Source organism: Oryzias latipes, chromosome 7 (genome assembly GCF_002234675.1).
Source record: "Oryzias latipes chromosome 7, ASM223467v1".
In the NCBI taxonomy this organism is placed as follows: Eukaryota; Metazoa; Chordata; class Actinopteri; order Beloniformes; family Adrianichthyidae; genus Oryzias; species Oryzias latipes.
This window is the reverse complement of record NC_019865.2, coordinates 25,330,876-25,354,253: the sequence shown is the minus strand read 5'-3', so window position 1 is coordinate 25,354,253 and position 23,378 is coordinate 25,330,876. Positions and strand designations below refer to the sequence as shown.

Below are 23,378 nucleotides of genomic sequence, written 5' to 3'. Positions count from 1 at the left end.
CACAATTAAATTATTAGCATAGGAGATTCTGCATGTAACTTTTCAACAAAAAACAAAATAAATATGATAAGACATTTGACCACACCCCCCCAAATAAAGGATGAGACGTGGTAGATCGGATGAGTCGGAACCAATTTTCAAGTAAACAAGTGCAGCATCTTCTGTTTCTTTAGAGCGATGAGTGTACTTGAGGTGCGTTGGGAACTTTCTGCACTCAGACGTAAGATGACTCACTTCCGTTTGTGTTGATAAAACAATCACATCAGAACTTTTTTGCGAGCTTCGCCAATAACAGAGAGACTATTTTTGGCACTGACCTGCCCCGCCCAATGCAAAACAAAGCTGTCAATTTCCTGAAGAGGGTCCAGACTTTGAAAATTAACCCAGAATTAAGGCGAGAACCAAAAAAAAAGTATCTCAGTTAGATTTAAAAAATAAAAAAGGGGGGGGAGGGGGGCAGCACTGTTGCTTTGGAACAAAGCCTCCCTGTCTTCCACGTCCTAAAGGCGATGACTTAATGTCCATAACAAACACGAGGGTTTGAACAGCGGAAACACGGTCTGGTGCTTTCACTGTAAGCCGAAAATTCAGTCTTCATCCTCGTCCCTCCAAAACGAAACTGTCAAATTCACAGCGCTGCTCGCTTACGTCCTGTTTCCTACTTCAACCCTCGCAGGTTTCTCCTTCACTTGTTCCCAAGAGTCCCTTTTCTCCTGAAGCCCCCCAAACCATCAGCCACTGCTTCGTAAACTTCATAACCTCAGCCAGTGAAGTGTGCACCCATTACATGCAAAGAAAACTTCTGAATCATTTCAAATGTTAGAAAGTTCTAAACATTAAAGATACACAGCATGGACAATCAAATTGAACTTTTTTTTTTTGTCTTTTCTGGAGGGGGTTGACGGTAAATAGCTACTCGGCAGCTTTTCACCACAGCACTGCAATGTGAGCATCACCAGTTGACGACAGCCCATCTACACGTCACTTTTCAGCATTTTTGCCCAAACCGAACACCAGTGAGAGCGAGGAGAAGCACGGGTTAAAAGACAGAGAAAGAGGAAAGTGAAAGCAGGGCAGACGGGAGTGGAACGGTCCAGCCTTCAAACCACAGTGTCATTTTTAGTCTATGTACATCACTACTGTGTGAGAAAAGATGCATGCATGTCGACTGGAGGCAACCCTTCCGGAGGATTCTACGCTAACCTGCAACCCAACTCTTGTCCGAACCGACGGACCCCTTAGCACTGCCACCTTTCCATCCACCCAAGGTCTGAAAAAGATTTTAAAGAAAGAATGAAAGGCTCATAAAATCAGCAACAGCAAGTAATGAGTTCACCTCTAAAGATAATGGTTAAGACATGAATATACCGTCAATTCTACAATGGAAATGAAAAACCGGATCCACCCTGCTTTTCGGTGACACGGAACAGGAGTGTTAGAAAAGTGTGTTTGTGAGCCTTTGTGTCTGAAAGGGTGGCAGGGAGGAAACCGGGGCAAACGGCCGCGGAAGAGGCGGAGCCCACACACAAGTCCCCTCCCACCACACACATGCCCCCCCCCCCCCCCCCCCCCCAATCAACCCACCCACCCACCCCACCGTTTGAAGCACCGCTCAGGCAGTCCTGGCTCTCTGCTGCAGGTTCAGCCGCCTCTTCGCAACTTTTTACCCCTTGCTTCCTGTCCTGGTCCCGCCCACTCTCAGAAAGCCCGCCTCCCCTCACTGTTCGTCCTCCCCAAACACGTCGTTCTGTTTGCGTTTCATGTTCTCGAAGTCAAAGTCGGTTCCGGTCATGCGCTTGTAGATGTCCTTGATGTCGTTGCATGTGGTCTCAAAGTGGGTCGTGGCATCGTAGGATCTGGAGGCGAAGACCTGGGCCAAACAAAAACAGACGAGACTGAGATGTTCGTTCACTCACGATGGTGTGCAAAGGTTTATGTGCAAAATCAAACATCTCCAACATCTAAAATATTAGCCAGTAAAGACAAGCAACAAAACATTACCAGCAATGAATTTTTTCCCTTTAATACTACGTTCACATCGCCCATGTCACGCATGTTCAAAAACACACTGAAAGTCTGTTCTTAAAAGCCCATTTAGCATATGGTGTTTCAACTGGACTGTTGCTACCCGATATTAGCTCATGTCCACCATCTACAGTTGGAAGAGGTTTGATGTGAAATGTCAAAGTGGTGCGAATCTCTTGAATCTTGCTCCAGGCTTTTTCTTTCACAGCTCCATTCTGATATATGAAAGACTTGGTGTCATAGATTTTCGACCAGGCCCAACCACGATCATTCATTTCTCCTCCATGATCAATTTTCGACCAGTTGGCACTTTTGCTAATTAAAAGGGACAACATCTGTACGTCACTACTAAACCCAAGTCCCTGATTGGTTCAACAGGTTTAAGTTTCACCATGCATTCAATGGACACACGTTTTGTACTTAGAGCCCAAAAACGGCCATAGTAACTTGAGTAGCGATGCATGAACGCAAGGGTTTTGAACGCAGCAGCTTGAAATATGCACTATGCACACGTTTACATCGACTTTTCATTGGAACCGGTAGCTTGAATGCCTATTTACAAGAGCGGTGTGAACGTAGCTTAACGCTGGGGCTGTCACCAGCTACACGTAAATAACACACGATCTTTGACATAATGTAATTCTTCGGCCGTTTGCTCGATCGACATGAATCAAATGATTTTGATGCGGAGAAAGGCGGCTGTTCATACCAGCTCTGCACCAGTATGCAACAAATTACTTAAGTAATATACTGCATTAAGTGCTGCTTTTCTGTGCAACAGAATCCGCTGGAAATACGTTAATTATGTAAACGGTTGAAGAGTTGCAGTAGTCAAAAGTAAACTTGACTTGAAGCTGTTAAAGGGTGTTAAAGGGATAACAAAATGGGACATTACTTCTTCATTTCAATCTGCTTCACAGGGAAAGGTCAGGAGGTCAACGAAATCATTAGAGACCATTTAAACCTTATTAAAGTCTGTTTTTAAAATACTGACACTAGAATCTATTCAAGCTGTTTGTGTGAATCACAGTGTGAACAAATCTCCAGCATTATAGTTTTGCAAAGCATGTAAATGAGAGTTTTTAGGCTTCGATCTTACCTGGCTCTCAGTACCATCATCCGTTGGTTCATAAAGGTCACTAATAGCCACAAACCTTAAAAAAACCCAGAAACAATCATTTACTCATTGTTAAGCGCTGCGTTTAATGTTTCTTAGCTAAAGGCACTAGCACAGAATGCTGAGCGATGACACAGGGAAACTGCACAGACTTTTGGTCGATGGGCTCCAGCAGCTCCAGCGCTGGCTCGATCTCTGTCTCTGGTTCACTGGTTTCCACCGTGGTGCTGACGATGGCGATGTATTTCCCCTGGGCCGCCACGTTGTGAGCATAAGAGATCATGCAGACGTAGATGTCTGGATAGGAAAGGCAATAGTCACACATAGAGAAAAAGAGGTCAACTGAACCTAACCAGTGTGTTTGTAACGCTTAGCAGAAACAAATGATAGATGTCAACATTTAGTTGACTTATGTCCCTGTTTTTTTTTTTTCTGGATCCTCCACTTGTGACTCTTTTCCACACCAACCAATCTAAACTCAAAGTATTCAACACACCGAGAAAAACGTATGACTTTTTCAGCAAAAAATTAAGTCACAGACATGCACTCCTGTGTTTGTCCTTCCTACCGTCCCTTTACAAAGTTTTTCTAAACAGAAATGAACTATAAGAATTCATTTTATTTCCTATATGCACAGGGGAAATTATAAAACTAAAAGCATTATTAGTAAAACCCTAAATTTAAAGGAAAGTTTGTCTTGATGCTCTAAAGGTTGAAACAAAGACTTATACCTTCAAGTACCAAGCTAAATACTAAATTGGCTAAAACAGTTAAGCAAAGCTAAAGAAAATGTAATAAAAAACTAAAGATTTTAATTATTGTAAAAAAAAAAGCTAACACTCTTTGAACTGCTTTAATTCAGGGGTAAATCCTAACAAACGTTGAGCATCCAGAATTATTTCAACTAGCCAAAACATGACTAAAAAAATGCTAAAATGTCCATACCAGCGACCAAAATGGATCCATCAAGGGCTTATAGCTAAATTAGCTAAATGACATTTGATATTGTTTTAGAAATAATTTACTATCAAGTAGACATACTGTATATTTAGTAATATAAACAGTCCAATCAAATTTTAAATATCCAAATATTGGTAAAGAATACTAAACGAAGCATAAATATTGCTGAAACTGCATAGATAAATGTTAAATTAGCATAAAAGCCTCAAAAATTCTTAAGAAGCATTTCAAATTTGAAAATTATGTCATAGTTGCTTCTTATAAACCAAATGTGGAAATGCAACAACCAAAATAAATCAACAAATGTCAGCATTGTTTTGTGCTAAAAGGTCATCTTAACTGAATGAATTGCTATATTATGCTGCAAATGCTATGCATCAAAATGTTCGATAAAAGGCCAAGCTTAATGGTAAATTTAGTAAAGAAAGATATGAAACATTGATAGATAGACATGAAAAAAAGATACAGATAAATATTGTCAAATTCAACATTATTAGATTATCCTGATACTTGTATTTATTTCATGATTTTTTAAACAATCATGACGTAAATATAAGGATAGTAATCTAGATTACAACAAAAACTCTTAAAAAACTTGTAGAATTCCTGTCTTTGAGTACATTCTTGCTTAATCTGCTCTGTTTATTGCCCTTTAAAGTCAGTGAAACAGCTGGAATGAGATTGGTCCATTTGGCGCTGAAGAGGAATCAGATGACACATCAAAGGTTAAGGAGTGCGAGACAGAAAAACAGAGCGCCGGCCCATCATCTTAGATTAGTGCTTTAGATTTCGCTGAATCACCATCAGCAGTCAATACTTGGCTTTATTGAACTCTGTAACGACCCTCACGAAGCGAGTTTTATTTTTGGATTTTCCACCAAAAAAACCTGCTAGCCTGCAGGCAGGCTTAAAGATATGAGAAAAGCTGCACATGCTAGTTTCAAAACCAAGAGCTTTCACACATGTGATTTATGATTAATTAGTGAAAATGTTAGCAGAAAACTCATTCTTTAGCTTATCAAAATTTGAAAGAAGAGGACCCTGTAACCTTTGCAACATCACTCAAGGTTTCAACACATTCATCATTCCTGAAGGACCCTCTGGGTTTTAGCCTGCTTGTTAGCAGAAGCTTACCCGAATTGCGGTTGACTTGATTCTGAGGAATAATAATCTGGCAGGAGTTGGCATCGTTGGTGTTTTTGATAGGGTGGCTCAGGATGCAGATGACACGGATCACCTGGCCCACCTTACGGACGCGGTCCGAGATGTAACTGGGGTCACAGATGAGCTGCTTGCAGCGAGCCACCTACAGCGGATACAACACGCCAGGTTATGAACCGTCTGCGGCATTGGAAAAGCATCTCTGTTTTTAAAAACAGTTTGACAATTCGCAATCCAACTAACAGGTGTTATCCTTTAAGCTGTTTTATGACTAGATTTCTTTATATAAAGAAAGATGAAGGATGGTGTACAAGACCTGACACAAGGCTTTAGGTTGTAACAGACGATACATTCACTCTAGTAGTCATTGTGCTGCCACCGCAATTTGTTATTTCTTACTGCCCACTTTATTTGGAAGATTGGACCCTTTTTTTTGAAAGTGCATCTTTAACATCGAAGATGTCGCCGGCAATATCCAAAAAACACACAGTCTTTGACATTCTGTAACTCTTTGACCATTCACGCAATCAATGCAAATCAGCTAAATCTAATGCAGAGAAAAGCTACTTTTCAATGATTAACACTTGCCTAACAGGAAGGGTAGCACAATTGCGCAAAGTCACTATTTTCTGCGTCAGAATTAGCTGATTTACATAGATGGCGTAAGTATTTTACTACTGTACAGTGTTGCATATGAGCACAAAGCTGCTTTTTCCACATCAGAATCCGCTGGAACTACCGGTCAACAGTAGTTAAAGAATGTCAACACTGGAGTTAGACTTCCATGGTAAAATGGTTCAAAAGTGTAGCTAACAAACCAAAAAAGCTGCCAGTAGAGTGAATCCAAAACCATGTTTAACCATAAGAGGATAGTAAGCAGTTTGTTGTTAACCCTTGTGCTATCTTAGATGACCCCACCCTTACATTGACGTGTTCTCCCTACCATGACAAAGGTGGATAAAGGTGGAAAGATTTCATGTAATCCAAGGACATCAGTGAAGATCACAAATCATTGAAGAAAAAAGGTTCAGCGCACTGTCTAGTGGGTCTAAATGACCCCACTCCCAACGTTAAAGTGCCTAGGATAACACAAGGGTTAAACAAGGGGTGGTAAAAATGTATCCTGCAAATATATATGTGATTTTTTTAAAGGGTTTCTTTGTTGTTATTTTCCTGGTTAGTGTTCATTTCAGTAAAATATTGCCATCATATGAGCAGCTGTTGTAACTGCATGTTTCTTCAAGAAGGACTGATACACTCTTGACAGTGCAGTGTGAAAGCAAACTGGGACAAATGACGGTGTGAGGTTTTATTCCCATTCCCCGCCCAACTGAACTGATTCAATCTGACGTTCCTGGAGTGAGAAACACATCTAAAGTAAATACATTCTATCTAAAGGCAATCTGGCCGTACCTCTCCCTCAGACTTCACTCCAACCACTTTACCACCCTCCATCACAATCTCCTCCACCGGCTTGTTCAGCATGTAGGTTCCTCCGTAAATGGCGCTCAACCTACGGAAACAATTAAAGAACCCACTTTATGCTAAGAAGTGTTCCAACATGAAATGTGACATATCCCCATTGAAATCTTTACAGCACCTGGCAAATCCTTGTGGCAGCTCCCCTAGACCATACAGAGGGTAGAGGTAAGGGCTCTTCCCGTAACGCGCCAGGGATTCACTGTAGAGTTTGATGCGGTTTATCGTCTCCAGACAGGGAACGTCAAGGTAGCTGGGAGTACAGACAAAACCAATGAGGATTTACACATTTATAAGTAAATATGTACTAATCTGAAAAAATAAAGTTGCCATTACTCATCTGTCCTGTAGAGGGCCAAGGCGTGGCCAGTGAAGTCAATGACATCCTGACCCAGGTCAAACTTCTTGTAAACATCCCTCATCGTTGTGGCTTTAGGGTCCACACCCTCAAATGTTTTGGGGTCATTTTCATCAAAATTGGCCACAAAGACGAGGAACTTCCGGAACCTTCGCTTCTCAAACATCCCCATCAGGTCTGAAAACCCAAAGCAGGGTTTCATGACGACAACAATCCCAAAACGGAAAGCTCTACACACCACTTGCACTATCCGACAATGGAATGGAGCGTGTCTTACTTGAAGCGAGGGCTTCGGTTTCGGTTGAGGGCACCTTGTAGATCTTCCCTCCTTTGTAAACAAAACTTCCCTCCACTACTTTGAAGTCCAGATACCGTGTCACCTCTGTGTATAGCAGCATCTTTACAAGCTGACCTGCAGTCCAAAAATAGTCCAAAGATGAACCAAGGAAGCTTCATAGCAATGATTTAATTTAGATGCAGATATAAGCCGTAACCGACCGTTAGCCATGAGAAACTTGGGGATGAGGTCAACATTCCAGTCCCTTCCTCTGCCCATCGATTCAGGCGGGCTATCTTGTAGGTTGAAGCGCTTGTAAAGCTGTAGAAAAAGGAGATATCAGCTTAACCACAAGAAGAAATGATAAAACTGGATTAAAAAGTACTATTCTGAACCAGAAGGACATTTACCTCCTCCAGGGGTGTAATTGATGAGCTTTCTCCACCATAGTAAGGGTTCCTGTCCATGTGCAGGACCTTCTTCCCGTTCACTGACATGATCCCAGACAGAATGCATTCCTGCAAGGAACAGAATTAAAGGCAATGCAGATTTAGCTCTAAATTTAAGACCCACATCAATGAAAAAAGTGTTATTAACATGTTCCTGGTGGGGGCCTTTTTTCTGATTATGGAGGACATATATAAAGAAATTTAAGCTTGAAATTGCATTTCTAAGTACCTAAAGTGTAAGGCGTATTTTTGTGCAAAATCTGCTCTGGGCTGTAACTTATACTCAGGAGCAACTTATATGCGATTTAAATTTTTTAAAAATGTGATTGCTATTTTCCTATGTGTAGCTGCCAAGAGGGCACTGTAGATGCTCGTATCAGTATCGCTTATTGTCAGCAAAGCAGAAGAAGAGCCGCTTAGTCAACTTAGTTGACTTGTTAGCAAGTTCTTTATGCTCTGATTACCTAAATAATTGCTCATATGTGGTGCTAATTTTGGGGCTGGGTATCACCAATAATTTCCAGAATCAATTTGAGTTTTATTCAAATCCATGTGAATCAGGAGCAGATGAAAAAATGCTGTTTGAAAACAAAAAAATGTATTTGTGACATCACAAATACGCTGGGCGGGCCACAAGCTTCCTGTTCCTTTTTGATGCATTCACCCGTAATTGACTAGATCCATGTTCGTTTTTGTTTCCCTCGTCTGAGCTGGAATCTGGATACAAACTGCACGGCTGGGTGGCTTCAATATTGCTCGCCATTTTTGTTGCACCGATAATGTTACGTTGAGGGTGTGCGGGGCTGTAAGCTAGCGGAAGAGGGCGTAAACAGAGAACTCTCAGCAATGGAGAGGGGAAGGGGGCATGGTTGCTCCACCCTAACGCTACTGCCTATAACTTAAAGGCTATTTTCTAATAAAGTCCAGCCGCTTTGCAGAAACTATCTCGTAGAAATTAACACATTTTTATTATGGCTTTTTAAAAAAAAAGCCATAATCATAACTAAAAGAGCACTGAGAACACTTTTACAATAAATGAAGATGATCAGGGTGGGTCTTTGAAGTGAACTGCATTCACAATCATGTAATAATATATGAACTTTTGATGTGATGAGAACTAGCGATAGTGGAGGCTACGGAAGAGGATTCGGGAAACCCTGTGCGCATGTGCGAATGTAAAACTACTACTACAATAATAATAATAATAATAATAATAATAATAATAATAATAATAATAATAATAATAATAATAATAATAATAATAATACATTTTCGAAATATGCAATGAAAGTGGAGGATTTTCCACATACAGAGGAGAACTTCGGGAACGTTTGACGTTTTTTCTATGGACATGAATAGCAACATGGAACAGACAAATGTCACCGAGCACACATGTCGGGGTCTGGTGCCGCATTGCTGCCGCATTACTGCGTGTGTTTGCTGGAGGGAACCCCGGAATAAAAGCAGGATTCGGGCCTGCGCCTTCGCGATGGATGGATGGAAGGCCTGCCTATGCAAAGAGGAGCGTGACAGCCAGGCTGTGTGGGGTTACGCCTAAAAGATGCTACAGGGCGTAACACAACACCGACACCAGAAACCAGGCCGCCGGCGGCGGTCATTCACGTCTCTGGCAATTGTTGGCTCCTGAAGGATCAGATGAACGTCTGCTGCTGCTGTTTCGCCCTCTTTCTGAGCATCATCGTCTTTTCTGCTGTGACGCGGTACAGATGCGGGAGGATTTGGCCTGCAGTCCGCCTCCCAAACCTCCCGCAGGAGGAGCACACTCCCGTGTCTGCGCCGCGCTAACGTGGCTCGACTACTCACTGTGAGTCCAGTGCCCAAAACGATCACATCATATTCCTCATCCATTTTGGATCGCCGCCTCTCCCGTCCTCTCCCTCTTTTTTTCTCCTTCTGTTGCCTTTAGAAATGAAAGGTGCTGGAGGAATTAGTGCCGGTCAGTCCAAGCAGCAGGACAGCGCCCTCCCTTTTCTCCTTTCCTTTTATTAAAAACGGGTTTAAATAGCTCCTTAAAGTCGGACGCTATGTATTATTAACAATGATGACTGGAATGGGCTGAGCACTCTGTCACCGGCGAGGACGACCAAAGATGGCCCTGCTTGTGAAGCACACCAGAACCGCTCTCCTTCCGCGTCGGGAAATAGTGCGAATCCTCCCATCCCTTCCCACCTCACAATACGGGATTCAAGATGACGTGGTGCATGACAAAATGTCCATTTATGCATGGATTAAACAGAGTTATCTTACATTATACATGCAAAGTGAGATTCAGATGGCTGAAATTATTATTTTTTATTGTTTGGAAATATGAAATGAATTTAATTTCCATTTATTCCACATCCTTTCCAGTTGTCGGCACAGTGTCGCACGGATGCGTCCGACTGTATCCTTCCGCGGACACAGCTGTGTGATGGGAGTTGCTTGAAAACACGCCGACCGTTTTACGTTTAGATACTTTTACAAACACACTCACATTCTTTAGTATTTAGTCTCGTGTGTGCAGATATCGCAAGTCGACAACATATACAAGGTATATGCAACTTTATGTCAAATAATGTATATTGTGTTAGCACCACGGACAGCTGCCAGGTGAACCTTTAAACTCTTTATTAAAAAAAATAGATTTCAACTCTAAATGGAAACAGTCTTTGAGTTTTTAGTTTGTTTGGACTCATATACAGTCAAGGGGGTGAATGAGAGAAGGAGGATCCTCTCTCTTTGCACATGACTGTCAGCTGGTTGGGATCACGTGACTGTAGTAGCATTGCGGAAAGGGAAGATGGCAGAGAATAGAATCCACGCTCGAGAGCGATTATTGTCGTTTATGTTGTTGTTTTCCGTCGGTTTATCCACGGTGCGTTCCACCGCACAAGTACCGCTTCTGATATGGTCTACGGACAGGTAAGACCTTGGGGTTGATTTTGTTCACCGGAACTTTTTAGCTAACTTTCCCTAGCATGCTAATGCTAACGCTCGAAGCTAACTCAAAGTTTGACTTTTCGGTTTTTAACAAACAAAACAATGTACTATGTTTTTTTTAAACTTTGCAGCATTTACAAATAAATAAAGATTAATATAATATTTGTTATTTCAGCTGCATAAATGGTTAATATAAGTTTAATAAGAATACATTTCTCCTTACACGTAACCTTTCAACAAAACACACAGGTTTATTCTGTAAAATATCTTCATTTTTGGTCAAAATGAGGGAAATAAACAACTCTGCCTGAGGGAAAAGCTCTTGTTAGTGTGGAAAAGTTAGTTGTTAAAGTTGTTTTTGCATCTATACCCGTCTTTGCGTTACTGCTGCAGTTCATTTGTTCTTTTCAGGAATCAGAATGTCTTTGAAGCAATTCCCTCACATGTTTATGGGATTTCAGTAGGAAATGTGTCCCATCTGTCATTGTAAGTGATGTCATCCTATGTGACACTCTGTCATTGGCTGACTGAGGCTCTGATTTTTTTAATCAGATTTTAAGCAGTTTGGATTTATATCTATTTTTCGGTTTTCATTTTCTCTTTGTGTGTATTTATGAGCCTATTTTCCGTTATTGTCTTTGAAATATTTGGTTTGTCTCTAAGCCTAATAAAAAACAGTTAAAGAAGAACCCATATCATGACACTGCCGCCACAAGCTGCGTTGCATGTTCATCATTTCCTCCAGAACAAGAGGAAATAGGCTGAATACCGTTTTGTATTGCCAGTGTTTCCTGTCATCCACCAGTTTGTCTCACTGTAGGCTTGATGCAAAGAAAGTACATTTTGTCTTAACATAATTAAAAATAAACACTTTTAGGCTTTTTATTTCAAATAAAACTTTTATTTAAACTGCTTCTTGTCAGTTTAAATGTTTTTTATTTTCAGCAGTTGTAATTGTCCATTTCTTAACTAAGTTGGGCTTTTATTTAATTTAAATTATCTTGTTTTTGGCAGATTAATGTAGTTCTGTATAATTCTGATTCAGTGTTGAATTTTCAGCATTACACTACAATCATGTTGTTTGCCTAAATAATAAACATTAAAGCAGAAATTGGGTTTGTTGTGACTAAAGTTGGTTTTGAGTGGACGGAAAGCGTTTTAAGGAACGGCTGAAGTTCTGTGTTGCACAAAATAAACTGCTGTTCTGAGAACTGGAGTGTCATTCAAATATCCTCTGAAGCAATATTAATGAAGTCCTGGTTTTATTGTTGTTGTTTTTTCAGTTTACCCCCGCTGGCTTCCCCCTCAGCTGGTCACATAAGCTCTGATCAGGAGCTGACGGCCTACCTCAGCCCGGTTTTTGCCTCCGGCCCCCACACTGTGCTGCTCTTCCTGCAGGAGAAGGTCTGTCTGTCTGTCATGGCTTCTTTTTTTGTCATTTTGGTGACCTTGAGCTTTACAGTTACTTCCCTTTTCCCAGCAGTGTGTGACAACATTGTCCAGTTCCACAGTTCATCGTTCTGACAGATCTATGGGGTTGATTCTTTTTTGAGGATCTATTTTTGTCATTTTTACAGAAACTTTGATCTCTTTTTGTCTCAGTTAAGCAAAGATGACCTCACACGTTATGGGGGCGTGTTTGGAAACAAGCAGGATAGTGCCTTTAAAAATCTGGAGGTAAGTCTGAACTAAGTTTGACATATAAAGTTGCTACGACTGCAGATGTCTGTGTTTTTTAATTGGCTGACTTGAATCCAGGCCGCCCTCCAGTCTTCCTCATCTGTGGCTTTTCCCGCCTTGGAGTGGCGCAGCCCGTCTGCCATCACGGCCCTGCTGGAGGCGGAGCTTAGGGCTTCACCTGTGCTTGCAGATCCAGACACTCTGTCACACCTGAGCATCGACGTGTCTGTCAACAACCTGATGCTCATCAACCTGCCCTACTGTAGCGAGTGAGCCCCCCCCCATCCACCAACATCTGACACTTTATTACAGACATTTGTGTTTACTCTCAATTTTTACAGTATTTTTAAAACAAATATTCAAACATAAACTTCATGAAACATGAACATTTCTGTGAGATATGCTTTTTAATTTTATCAGAGCATAAATAATAATAAAAAATTCAATGATTTTGCAGGTTTTGAGCACCAGGTGGCGCAACAGTCTCCACTTTTTTTTTTGCTAATTCATTAATTTTTTTAAGCAAATGGGCTTCTGAGGCAAATTTAATAGTAACGCTGGAGTGTTGGGTATACAAGTGAAGTGTATTTATGAGTTTGATCATTTGCTATTGTGTATTTCAAACTTGTAAACAGCCAAAAATGTTTTATTTTTTCCTTTTATAGCATTTTTTATTTTTGGTGTTTTACACCAGGACGAATTTTATTTTATTCAATTGGATTTTTTTCCTAGAAAGTTCTTTTTAAAGTATATTTTTATTGTTAGTTGTTATCTTTCTGCTGTTTTTAAGAGCTATGGTAACAAGGCAATTTCCCCTTTGTGGAATAAATAAAGTTCTATTCTTCTCTCTCTCTTTTTTATTCTATTCTACTTCTTTTTCTATTTCTCTTCTAAAACCTTTATTTGTTTTCTCAAAGGGGAAATGTCCTTGTTGAAGCAGTTGTAAAAAGGCGGGTTAAACCCTGAAACGTTTCGCCAGTTTGTCACTGGGCGTTATTTAAAATAAAAGAATAAAACATTCAAAACTCCAACAGTTTAGGGTCAAAATTCTGGGGATAATTCTGATGAAAGCGTCCGGTCACAGATGTTTATTGTAGATTCTGACTTGCGGGAAGTAAAGATCCGTCTGTCTCAGAGGGTGTTCTCTAGGGTAGATGGGGGGGTCCTGCAGTGAGTGGGACTCGCGCTCCACCATAGATGTTAGTTCAGCCAGGACTCTTCTGTGGCTCTGTTCAGAGGACAGAGCTGGACCTCTGACTGGTTTGTCACTCCGTCACTGTAAAGCTGCAATAAAATATTGTAAAATACGCTTTTGCAGTATTTTATAATTATACCATAACTTTATAGTTGGATTTGCATTTTGGCTTCAACTCCGCAACCGTTTCCTTTCCCATTTTTGTCTTTTAGATATTCTATCAATTTAAATCGTTTCTGAAAATGTTTTTTTAAACATCTTAGTTCATCTTAAATTCAACATTTCCACCACAAATCCACTGCACTTCTCTAAAAAACACACAACAGAGGTTTTAACTTTTTTTGTCATGTTTTTGTGTTACTTTTTTTAAACTTGAACACAGCTCGGCTGTTAAAGTTGAGGTTTAACCAGCTCAGTGGCCTTGTGGTTAGAGTGTCCGCCCTGAGACTGGAAAGTTGTGGGTTCAAACCCAGGCCGAGTCATAGCAAAGACCCAATGCCTCCCTGCTTGACACTCAGCATTAAGGCTGGATCAGGGGGTTAAATCCACTGTGTCTGCAGCTCACCACTCCCCCAGGGGATGGGTCAAATGCGGAGAACAAATTTGTTTGGTTTGCAGTTGAACAGTAGCGACAGTTTGCGTACCAGAATTCTTAGCAGCGAACATGGAGCATGAAGTGGCGCCACCTTGTGGACCGGAGCCTGACAGACATTATGATCCCATTTTGATTTAACATGGGAGCAAATGAAGACTTGCTCTCTTATGAAACCGGTCTCTAGTGGCCTTTTAAAGAACTGCAACATTTTGTGCTTCTGGGTTTCAAATTCATGAATGGAATGTAGGTGTTCCACTGTTTGACAGCGATGACAGCAATCTTCCAACAATCACATCTTTCTCTCTCTCTTAGTTCTTCAGTTGTTCTATGAATTTGCTGTTTTTCAGCTCACTGAAGTCCTGCAAGGAGCTTCTCCGTAACAACGGTAGGCTGGAGGCGCTGACCAAAGATTTTCATTTGCTTTTTTTTAGAACTTTTCAGAGTAAAATCACGTTTTGGTTCTCTGGTTGTTCTCAGATGAGGTTCTTGGGAAGGTTCTGAGCGTCGTCCAAACAAAAGGCGTTCCGTACATTTCCATATACACCGGACAGCAGCCGTCGAGGGTAAGATAGCATCTCCTCAATGATGTCAGGACTTAAAAGTGAAAACTTGACCACTGAGAACACACCAAACTTCCTGTCCAGGTCATTTCAGAGACCGCTGTGCCTCAGGAGAAGATGGGCCGCTCCTTGCTTCAAGCGGTCGAGGCAGATGTTAAGCCCCCCATCATTTTTAACATGACGGGGCAACCCTGCATCATGCTTTGGGCTCAGAATCTGAACGTCAGCACAAAGTCTGGCGAGTGGATCGATCTGGCTACACAAACCCCCCAACTAACAGGATCGTGCAGCCCCAGCAACTCTCAGTAAGGAGGTCCATAAACATGTACGGCAGTGGTCCCCAACCGCAGGCTGCAGACCAGTACCGGTCCGTTGGACATAATACTGGGTCACAGAGAAAAAAAACACAATCTGCATTTTTTTTCTGTTTTATTTCTCATCTGATTCTGAAGGATTTATTTTGAAAAACTACTGGATTCTCTCCACCCCGTCTGACTCGTTCTTGTCACACGTCGAGTCGCTCAATCAAGTTTTGAAAATCCATCCGATACCGAAACCGAAGTAAAGCCTTCGACTTCAAAATAAAAGGAATCTGCATTTAACAGACAAAACCAGGAGTCTTTACTCCAAATATGGATTTATTATCACAGACCATAATTATAATAAAGCAGAATATTCAGCAACCGGGTGCCTAATGTTACGAGGATGCTGCCGATAAAGTTGCTCAAACGGAAGATTTGTGGTTATTAATAGAAAACGCCAGTTTTTGTGAACGTTTTTCTTATATTTATATTATAAGTCAGACGAGGCTGAAGTTGGCGTCTGATTTTTTATTTTTATTTTTAGCTCCCATTTTGTCAGTTATGGGTTAAGAGAAAAAACTCTTTCCATCTTCAAAACTCAAACACTTTTACACATAAAATGTAGTTTATAAATAAAGTTTTAAGCAGACACAGAAGTTTTACAAAATATGAAGATAAACTTTAGCCTCAAAAGTTAAAGGAAACTTGGAAGAGGGAAAAAAAAAAGGGCACGCCCACTTCAGCCTCATACAGAAACACAAATATGGTTGACATGAAACTGGTCTGTGGCCTGCAAAAGGTTGGAGAGCGTGGAGGTTTAGTCATCGTTTGTGTTGGAACAGCATGAAAGTCTTTGAAATGGTTCTTTGTCTTCATTCTAGGCTTGTCCTCAGCTATCCTTCAGGCTATGTCTTAAGGTAAGGCACCTCCTCCCCTATTACAGAGAATCCGTTATGTTTTTATCCTAATTATGGAGTTAAATAACAAGCAGACACATGCTGAAGTTCATGAAGTACAGGGGAGAAAAATGAGTACCGTAAATTCCGGACTTCAAAGCGCACCCGAATAAAAGCCGAACCCACCCATTTTCTCGTGTTTAATTACTTTTAAACAGACATAAGCCGCGTCAGAGTACAAGCCGCGCATGTGTTAGGCGACATTGTCATCCTGACAGATCACGTCCTGAATCCCAGAGTGAGTGCGATTCATTAGCACACTGTGGGTGGAGTCAGCTTTGCCTCAGGCTCATGTATTTGAGTATGTCAACATCTGTCAAACAGCACGGACCTCTATTCTGTTCACAAGTTCCTCAGTTATGGTGTTTTTATTTCATTTTTTTTTTACTTATTGACAATCTAGGTATCATACATAAAATTACAAACAGTAACCATATAATCAACATTACATCCCTCAGTTATGATGAGGAAATTTACATCCGCGATTCCCCATTTCCCATGAGTCTTAGGGGCTAAAGGCGGGGCCAACGCCCGGCTCGCCATACTGTTGTACGTGTTTAAGAATGAGCAAGTATCAGCAGTGCATGGAGGGGTGAACGGGAACAGCTCTCCTTCCGCTTGTGTCGCGGCAGCGTTATGGGAGTAACAGGGCTGGTAAAAAAAAACACACCAGTAAAATAAAGCAGCGGCGACTGAAAAGCGTGCGTCAGAAGTCAGAAGCCTCTGCACTCCGCGGACGCCTCTGCGCTCCGCTCCCGCCCTGCGCGCTCCTTGTCTCCCCTTCCTATCTACTCCGACACCTCTGGCCAGGGCGGCTTCAAGGAGGACCACTTCGTCCCCATTGCGCCGGTGGAAGGAGCAAATCGTGTCTGTGCAAAGCAATCGGACTTAATACTGTACGTTTTGTGTATGAGGGGCGGATGCGATGCCACGTGTGGGGGCCATCAGACTGCCATCGGCCCCGCAGCTCTATAAGAGCAGCAGGAGAAGATGTCTCCACCTCACACGGAGGCTGTGAGCTTTTCAAACCAAAACTTTCGCTCAGTCCTTAGAAACCGTAAAAACAATCGTCGATTTGTGTTTCCAGTCGTGTCCCGACAAAATAAAGGCTGATGTTATTCCCACATATTTACGTGCAGCCAGCTGCAGATTGCAGCTTTTCCGTCAGCAGCTGACCGGCTTTTCCAAACCCGTTGGTGACGGTGGATTTTTTTACGCTGCTTTTAACGATTGCTTTTAACTTGAAAGCTGCATCATACTGTAATGGCGATCACGTGCACGTTGGGTCTAATGGCACCAAAGGATTCTGGGATGCGGCCGGGCATGCGTGTTTCGTTTTGTTGAACCATGACTAAAGTGTCTAAGACCTGAAGTCAAGTCCATGCTGTTTGGCTGCTAAGAGGTGTGTTGAAAAATAAATGCCTTGTGCTTGGTGTTAGATAGAAAATTCAAACCATTCACTGAGATCGAAAGTACATACAAAAGATCGAAAGTACATACAAAAGATCGAAAGTACATGGCGGCCACCAATTAAATCCATAAATTAGCCGCGTCACTGAATAAGCCGCAGGGCTGTAAGCGCAGGAAAATAGTAGTGGCTTATAGTCCGGAAATTACGGTATTTGATCTCTTGCTTGTTTTGTAGGTTTGTCCACCTAAAAGAAATGATCAGTCTGTCATCCTAATGGCAGGTTTGTTTGGATACTGAGACATAAAAAAATCAAGAAATCCACTTTAAAGAATTGATATCAATTATTTGTATTTCATTGAGGTAAATAGATGATTGATCCCTAGTAACCATTAAGAGTTCTGGTTCACACTGACCAGTTAGACTTTCCTATTCAACCTTTTACCTGAATAACAGACACCTGTTGGAAGTGATCACCTGTCGAGAAGACACCTGTCCACAGAACAGTCAGACTCCAAACTCTCATACATGGAAAGATTAAAGAGCTTTCAGTGGATTTAGGGGAAGATTGTAGACGTGCATAAGACTGGAATGGACAACAAAACCATCAATAAGAAGTTGGAGGTTAAGGTGACAACTGTTGCTGCAACATGACCATCAATCCACCTTTAGGTCTGGGGTTCCAAACCAGATGTGACCTGGTGGAGTTTCCATGATCACGAGAACAGTGAGAAATCGGCCTAAAACAACACAGTAGGAGTTATTTGATGATCTCAAAGCCGCTGGAGCCACAGTCACCAAGAAAACCATTGGTGAATCTTTACACTGCCATGGTTTAACATCTAGAGGTAACACAGCCCCCCTGTTTGAGAAGACAGATGTGCAGGCCCACCTAAAGGGAGAGGGTGCTGTGGTCAGATCAGACCAAAACAGAGCTCCCATCGTTTTTGGAGGAAGAGAAATGCTGCCTGTGACCCCAAGAACACCACCCCCACTGTCAAGCATGGAGGTGGAAACATCATGCTCTGGAGGTTTTTATCTGCACAGGCCTACTTCACCTTGTGGTGGAAAGATGGATGGAGCCATGTTTTGTCAAATGCTGAGTGAGAACCTCCTTCCCTCCACCAGGAGGCATAAAACAGGCTCCTATGCAGGATAATGACCCAAAACATACAGCCAAGGCAACCATGGAATGACAGAGGAAGAAGCAGATCAAGGTCATGGAGTGAGTGGTCCAGTCAGTCACTGGACCTCAGTCCTCTAGAAAACCTAAGGAGGACTGAAGCTCAGAGCAAACCTACTAAATCAGCAAGTGATCAGATGCTTATTTCCTCCACTGTGCAGCAATTTTAAGATTTTTCTTTTCTCTCATCTGAAATTCCTGTTTTTTGCTGTGCTGCAGCTTTTCCATGAGTCAGCGGTTCTATCCCGTGTCCGCACGCAACTGGTTCAGTCTGGACACGGTGGAGCTGGAGGTAGGAGGAGTGAGCGCCTCCTACGCCGGCAGCCGCGGCATCTACGCCCCTGCAGAGTATTCCTTCCGCTGCCAGTCGGTTAACAACTTCCAGGACGCCCTGCTGGTCAGGAACAACACCAACTCCAGCCTGTCGGTGTGGAGCCTCAACTTTATTGACTTCCAGGTGCTGCAAGAGTCCCACCCACTGCATTAAGGGAACGGTCATTTCGCTCGTCTAACCTGGCGTCTCGTGTTTGCCTCACCCAGATCCAGGGCTTCGGTCTGAACAACGGAACTAACTTCTCCTACGCCAGCGACTGCGCGTCCTTCTTCACCCCCGCCATCTGGATGGGCCTCCTCACCTCCCTGCTCATGCTGCTGATCTTCCTGTACGGCCTGCACATGATCATGCAGCTCAACACCATGGATCGATTCGACGACCCCAAAGGTCCTTTCATCTCCGTGCCTCAGTCAGAGTGAAGGACGCATCCCAGAGTCCTTTGCTCCTCCTTCACTCCTCCCGGTGGCCTGTGGACCAATGAGAGTCCAGCTTTTCCTTTTCTCTTTTCCCCCCCCATTTTCTTTAATGTTTTTCCTGGATTGAAGTCGTTCCGCTGAATGTCAAAACTCCAAGATCAAACATTTGCACTCTGAAAAAAGAATCATTTTGCCAAACAGAATGCAAGTCCCGAATGCTGTAAACCCCACGTCTGTCCCGTTTCGCTTCGCCTTGATTTTGTTTTATTAAAAGAAGTGCCTGCATGTGAAACCAGATGGACAGATGTGGACAGATGTGCCTACCTGCTGGAAGCTCTGTGTTTGTGTCAAAGTTTCTCTAGATTCCTAATTTATTTGTAAAGAAAACAACTTTAAAGCTTTAAGCATCCCTGAAAGTTTTACACTTGGGATGAAATGATCTAAAGACCGTTCCTCATCTGGTCTGATGCTAAGAAAAAAGACAAAATCAGGCCGGATTTAATTTGTCATGTGTGCAGTAAACTGTCCGGAACTGCAAATAAAGATCCATCTACACACATTTCAGTGTCTTTTGGTTTGAAAAACAAGCGGTTTTTGTTTTAATCCTTGAACCTGTGTCTGTGCAGTTTTGGCACGGTAACACTCAGATTATCCTAAATCTTTGCTCAATTTTATGGATTGAATAGATGTTATAAAGGGGAATTAGTAAAGAATTCCAGAAAAAGTTCAGAGAAACGTTCAACGGCTCTTGCCGATCAATTCCCCTCTCGGTCTGTCAATCTGATGATCAAGCCTAACTTTTAATCCTCTGCTTTCGTTCATTTTCAGTCCACATCTCTGATTGAGATGGGGCTCTGACATTCAATCACTAAAAGCTTAGAAGCATAAAACATGAAAGACTTCAATGGATGAGGTGCGTTGTTCATCCGTAAAAGGAAAACATCATAAAAAGATGATTATCAATCCCATAAATGCAGGAAGTGAATGGAAGAGCCCCAAAAACAGAATGATTTCACAACAAACTATAGAAGAAAAAAGAAAAAGACATGAAACGACCTCAGGAGATTCCTCTAAACAGAAATATGAAATCATATAAAGCAGAAAAAACCTACTAGTCTCAGATTTGAGCTCTAAATAATCCTTATTCTTGTAATCTGCCTATGTTGTTTAAAATTGCTTGATTGTTTTTTAAGGCCATTTTCAGTGATTAAAAACAAAGAAAAAGGCATATTTGGTCATAAAACGTCAAGTTTATGCTTGCAGAATGTAACAATATTATTTACCAAGTGAATATTAGCTGCTTGGTCTTCAGCAAAAACACTGCAGATTATTTCAGAGGAAATCCACTTTGTTTTTTTCTCGTTTCAGTGTCAATAAAGTTTTCATAAGTTGTCCAAAGCAGCTAATCTTTTATTTGTGCTTCGTCACTGTTTTTTTCTCACAATATGACTTCACTGTCCTCAATACAAAAAAAAGTCAAAAATAGGAGTCTGTCCACATTGGCACCAGAGGCGGAAGAGACCAAAGCTCTGCTCCTGATGGGGGGGGGTTCATTCCAGGCCTTTTCCTCTGTGAGGAAAATTGACTGACAGAACAGCGGTCCGTTTGTCCGCCGAGCTGCTGCGTCACTTCTTCCGCCTCACTTTGGGTTTCTTGACGGGTCGGAGGTACGGGTTGTCGATCATGTTGTCTTCGTTGGCTTTGGCGGACGAGACGACGGCGCTGGGAGGAAGCATGGAGTTTTGTTTGTCGGCGCCTGGATCGTCCTGCTTGACGCACAGCACAGACAAACATGGAAGTCAGTGGAGATTCTAGAAACCAATTGGCTCGTGATGACGATAGGCTCTTTCACAGTCTGCTAGAGAAAGTTCAAGGTTAGTGCGTTCACTAAAAACAACAACAAAAATGGTGTTTGTGTGGACATCCTACAGGTACCTGGGAATCATTCTTACATCACGTGCACAGCCTGTGCGTGTAGTATGTGCACGCAGTCGGTAAGGAGTCAGTACTCGCACCGGACACCAGCATCACCCGTATGTCGTTACATCACCCCGTTTACATCATACTTACAAATACTTCACAATACACGCAAAACGATGGGAGGTTCCATTTCCAACCAGCCTCAAGGGAACTGCAAGACACACCTGCGCTCCTCCTAACCCTCTAACACCAGCGCCTTAGCTCCAGTGTTCTTTGAATTCTAATTCAACCTTAAACGCCGCGGAGAAAAGCAGCTTTGCGCCGACATGAAACACTTTAAGAAGCCTCTACGGTGGTTAAGTGAGCAGCTTTTCTTTAGAATCTGTTAGAATCACCATATTTTCATGACTACAAGGCACACTTAAAAGTATTACATTTTCTCCAGACTGTAGGGGGCGCCCTATGAGGCAGTGCGCCTAATATGTAGTTGTGGGGCGTAGAGAAGTTGATGTGAGAAAGGGGTCGTTTGCTGTCTGTGCCCTTTTTACCTCATAACCCTTGTCATTTTCAGAAAGGGGGGGTAAACAGAGCAGCGGATTGCTCGCTTTGTTTTACAGCAGTGCTTCTCAAATAGAGGGGATGCTATGCTGGGGGGGGGCACAGTAGTAGCAGTTTTAGACACAAGCCAAACGGGCAATTGCCCAGGGAGCAAATTTAACAGGGGCGGCAGCGCTCAGTGCTTGGATAAAATATCTGCGCCACTATTACTTTCCTCTTATCTGTTATATCAAAGAGTTTGTAACAGCCTGAAATCTGTGAACTGCTCATGCTATTAATGTCATTCTTTATTAACTATTGTAGACATTTTGATGACGTCTTTATTTTCATATAAATATATTTTTTACGTCTGCCTGTGGTTTAGTTGGTGTCAGTATTTGACATAAAGACAGCAGGTAATGCAGGAAAAAAGCTGAACTTTATGAGATCATAAATAAACAATAGATCATTTAGAAAAATGAGCACAATGTTTTTATCCATTTCTTCAGACTAAAAAGGTTAAATCTATTGGTGCTGCTGTGTTCATGTTTCAGATCAATTTACATTTATTATTATTTCTTGATTGAATTATTTTCTCAGCATCACAAAAGATACAATTATAGGTAAACTTACACTATTTTTATAGATACTGATCTTATTTACAGTCACCGCGTAAGTGGGGGGGCGTGAAACATTTTCTTTTTCCTGGGGGGGGGGGGGGGGGGGGGGGGGGCTTTACAGAAAAAACAACAGAGCTAGGCTCAATATATTGAGCACAACTTGAGACTTGCAGTAAGAAACCTGCAACCTCGTTTTGGAAAGATGTGTAGCACAAAGCAGGCACATCGCAGCCAATAACACAACTTTGTGTTTCTGTATCTAGTATCTAGCAGCAGGAATCTTGAAAATTGTGATGTGGTATTAAGTATAAATGTTTTTGGCTTATTTTGTCACAGTTTTTCACGGTGTGGGGGGGGGCGAGGGGAATGAACATTTTTCCTCCTCCAAAGAGGCGAGCAAGAGAAAAAGTTTGAGAACCATTGCCTTAAACAGGAACCTGGTGAGGACTGACTGCAGCTGTGACCCACAGGAGACCTCAGGAGAGGAGGAGGCCTCCAGGAGAAGCCACAGCCTGCCAGACTGATCAGACCTTTCAGGACAGATCAACACTCTATTTTTCATGTCCGTGTGTGTGTGTGTGTGTAAGTAGATTGAGCACGTGCCACGTGGTGCTCCAAGAGGCAGTGACAGCCGTGCACGGGCAGGCAGGAGAGAAGGAGAGGAGTGATAAAAGGTTTTCTATAGAAATCCTTGAAGTCTGAACACAGGACTAGCAAAAAAAGTAAATTATCAGCAAAGATGAATGTGTTTTATGTGTTTATTATAGTTCCAACCACGCACCATATGAAAAAGTTAAAAAAAACGTAAAAAAAAAAAATGCTTTGATGAGGTCATCACCGCGGCGATGACCTCATCAAAGCCCCCCCCCCCCCCCCCCCCCCCCCCCCGTGTCAGAACATGTAGGC

General features: G+C 42.2%; 3 protein-coding genes across 5 annotated transcripts in view; 1 reads left to right on the top strand and 2 right to left on the bottom strand.

Moving 5' to 3' along the window:
* Nucleotides 1-1,594: 1,594 nt before the first annotated feature.
* Nucleotides 1,595-9,974, bottom strand: gdi1 (GDP dissociation inhibitor 1). The gene is made up of 11 exons (XM_011477635.3): nucleotides 9,651-9,974; nucleotides 7,788-7,895; nucleotides 7,599-7,698; nucleotides 7,378-7,512; nucleotides 7,079-7,277; nucleotides 6,864-6,995; nucleotides 6,677-6,776; nucleotides 5,237-5,408; nucleotides 3,295-3,439; nucleotides 3,125-3,179; nucleotides 1,595-1,870 (listed from the first exon to the last, which is right to left on the bottom strand). Exons 1-11 carry the CDS (start codon nucleotides 9,693-9,695, stop codon nucleotides 1,718-1,720), a joined length of 1,344 nt encoding a protein of 447 aa, XP_011475937.2. The 5' UTR covers nucleotides 9,696-9,974; the 3' UTR covers nucleotides 1,595-1,717.
* A 607-nt stretch (nucleotides 9,975-10,581) lies between these two features.
* LOC101165235 (V-type proton ATPase subunit S1) lies at nucleotides 10,582-19,954 on the top strand. Its single transcript, XM_004071003.4, has 10 exons — nucleotides 10,582-10,748; nucleotides 12,050-12,170; nucleotides 12,369-12,443; nucleotides 12,525-12,715; nucleotides 14,584-14,621; nucleotides 14,714-14,799; nucleotides 14,881-15,101; nucleotides 15,980-16,015; nucleotides 18,865-19,102; nucleotides 19,186-19,954. The coding sequence occupies exons 1-10, from the start codon at nucleotides 10,627-10,629 to the stop codon at nucleotides 19,396-19,398; spliced, it is 1,341 nt and encodes a 446-aa protein (XP_004071051.1). The 5' UTR covers nucleotides 10,582-10,626; the 3' UTR covers nucleotides 19,399-19,954.
* A 671-nt stretch (nucleotides 19,955-20,625) lies between these two features.
* taf8 (TATA-box binding protein associated factor 8) overlaps nucleotides 20,626-23,378 on the bottom strand; it is a 9,746-nt gene continuing 6,993 nt past the window's right edge. The window contains exons 8-9 of one of the 3 annotated variants that reach the window (XR_002873542.1): nucleotides 20,970-21,164; nucleotides 20,626-20,895 (exon numbers count right to left, since the gene is read on the bottom strand). Coding sequence is in view for 2 of the 3 variants with exons in the window: in XM_023956908.1 (XP_023812676.1) it covers nucleotides 21,021-21,164 (144 nt within the window). In the remaining variant the exon portion in view is untranslated. Of the gene's footprint in view, nucleotides 21,165-23,378 lie in introns of all 3 variants that reach the window. The other 2 variants (XM_023956908.1, XM_023956909.1) reach the window with 2 other exon arrangements.

Coding starts and splice junctions, on each gene's coding strand:
- LOC101165235 (XM_004071003.4), top strand. CDS start 10,627: ATGGCAGAGAATAGAATCCACGCTCGAGAGCGATTATTGTCGTTTATG. Junction 10,749..12,049: donor CTGATATGGTCTACGGACAG/GTAAGACCTTGG, acceptor TTGTTTTTTCAG/TTTACCCCCGCTGGCTTCCC. Junction 14,800..14,880: donor CCGGACAGCAGCCGTCGAGG/GTAAGATAGCAT, acceptor CTTCCTGTCCAG/GTCATTTCAGAGACCGCTGT.
- gdi1 (XM_011477635.3), bottom strand. CDS start 9,695: ATGGATGAGGAATATGATGTGATCGTTTTGGGCACTGGACTCACA. Junction 7,278..7,377: donor AACCGAAGCCCTCGCTTCAA/GTAAGACACGCT, acceptor TTGGGTTTTCAG/ACCTGATGGGGATGTTTGAG. Junction 6,777..6,863: donor CTGCCACAAGGATTTGCCAG/GTGCTGTAAAGA, acceptor TTGTTTCCGTAG/GTTGAGCGCCATTTACGGAG.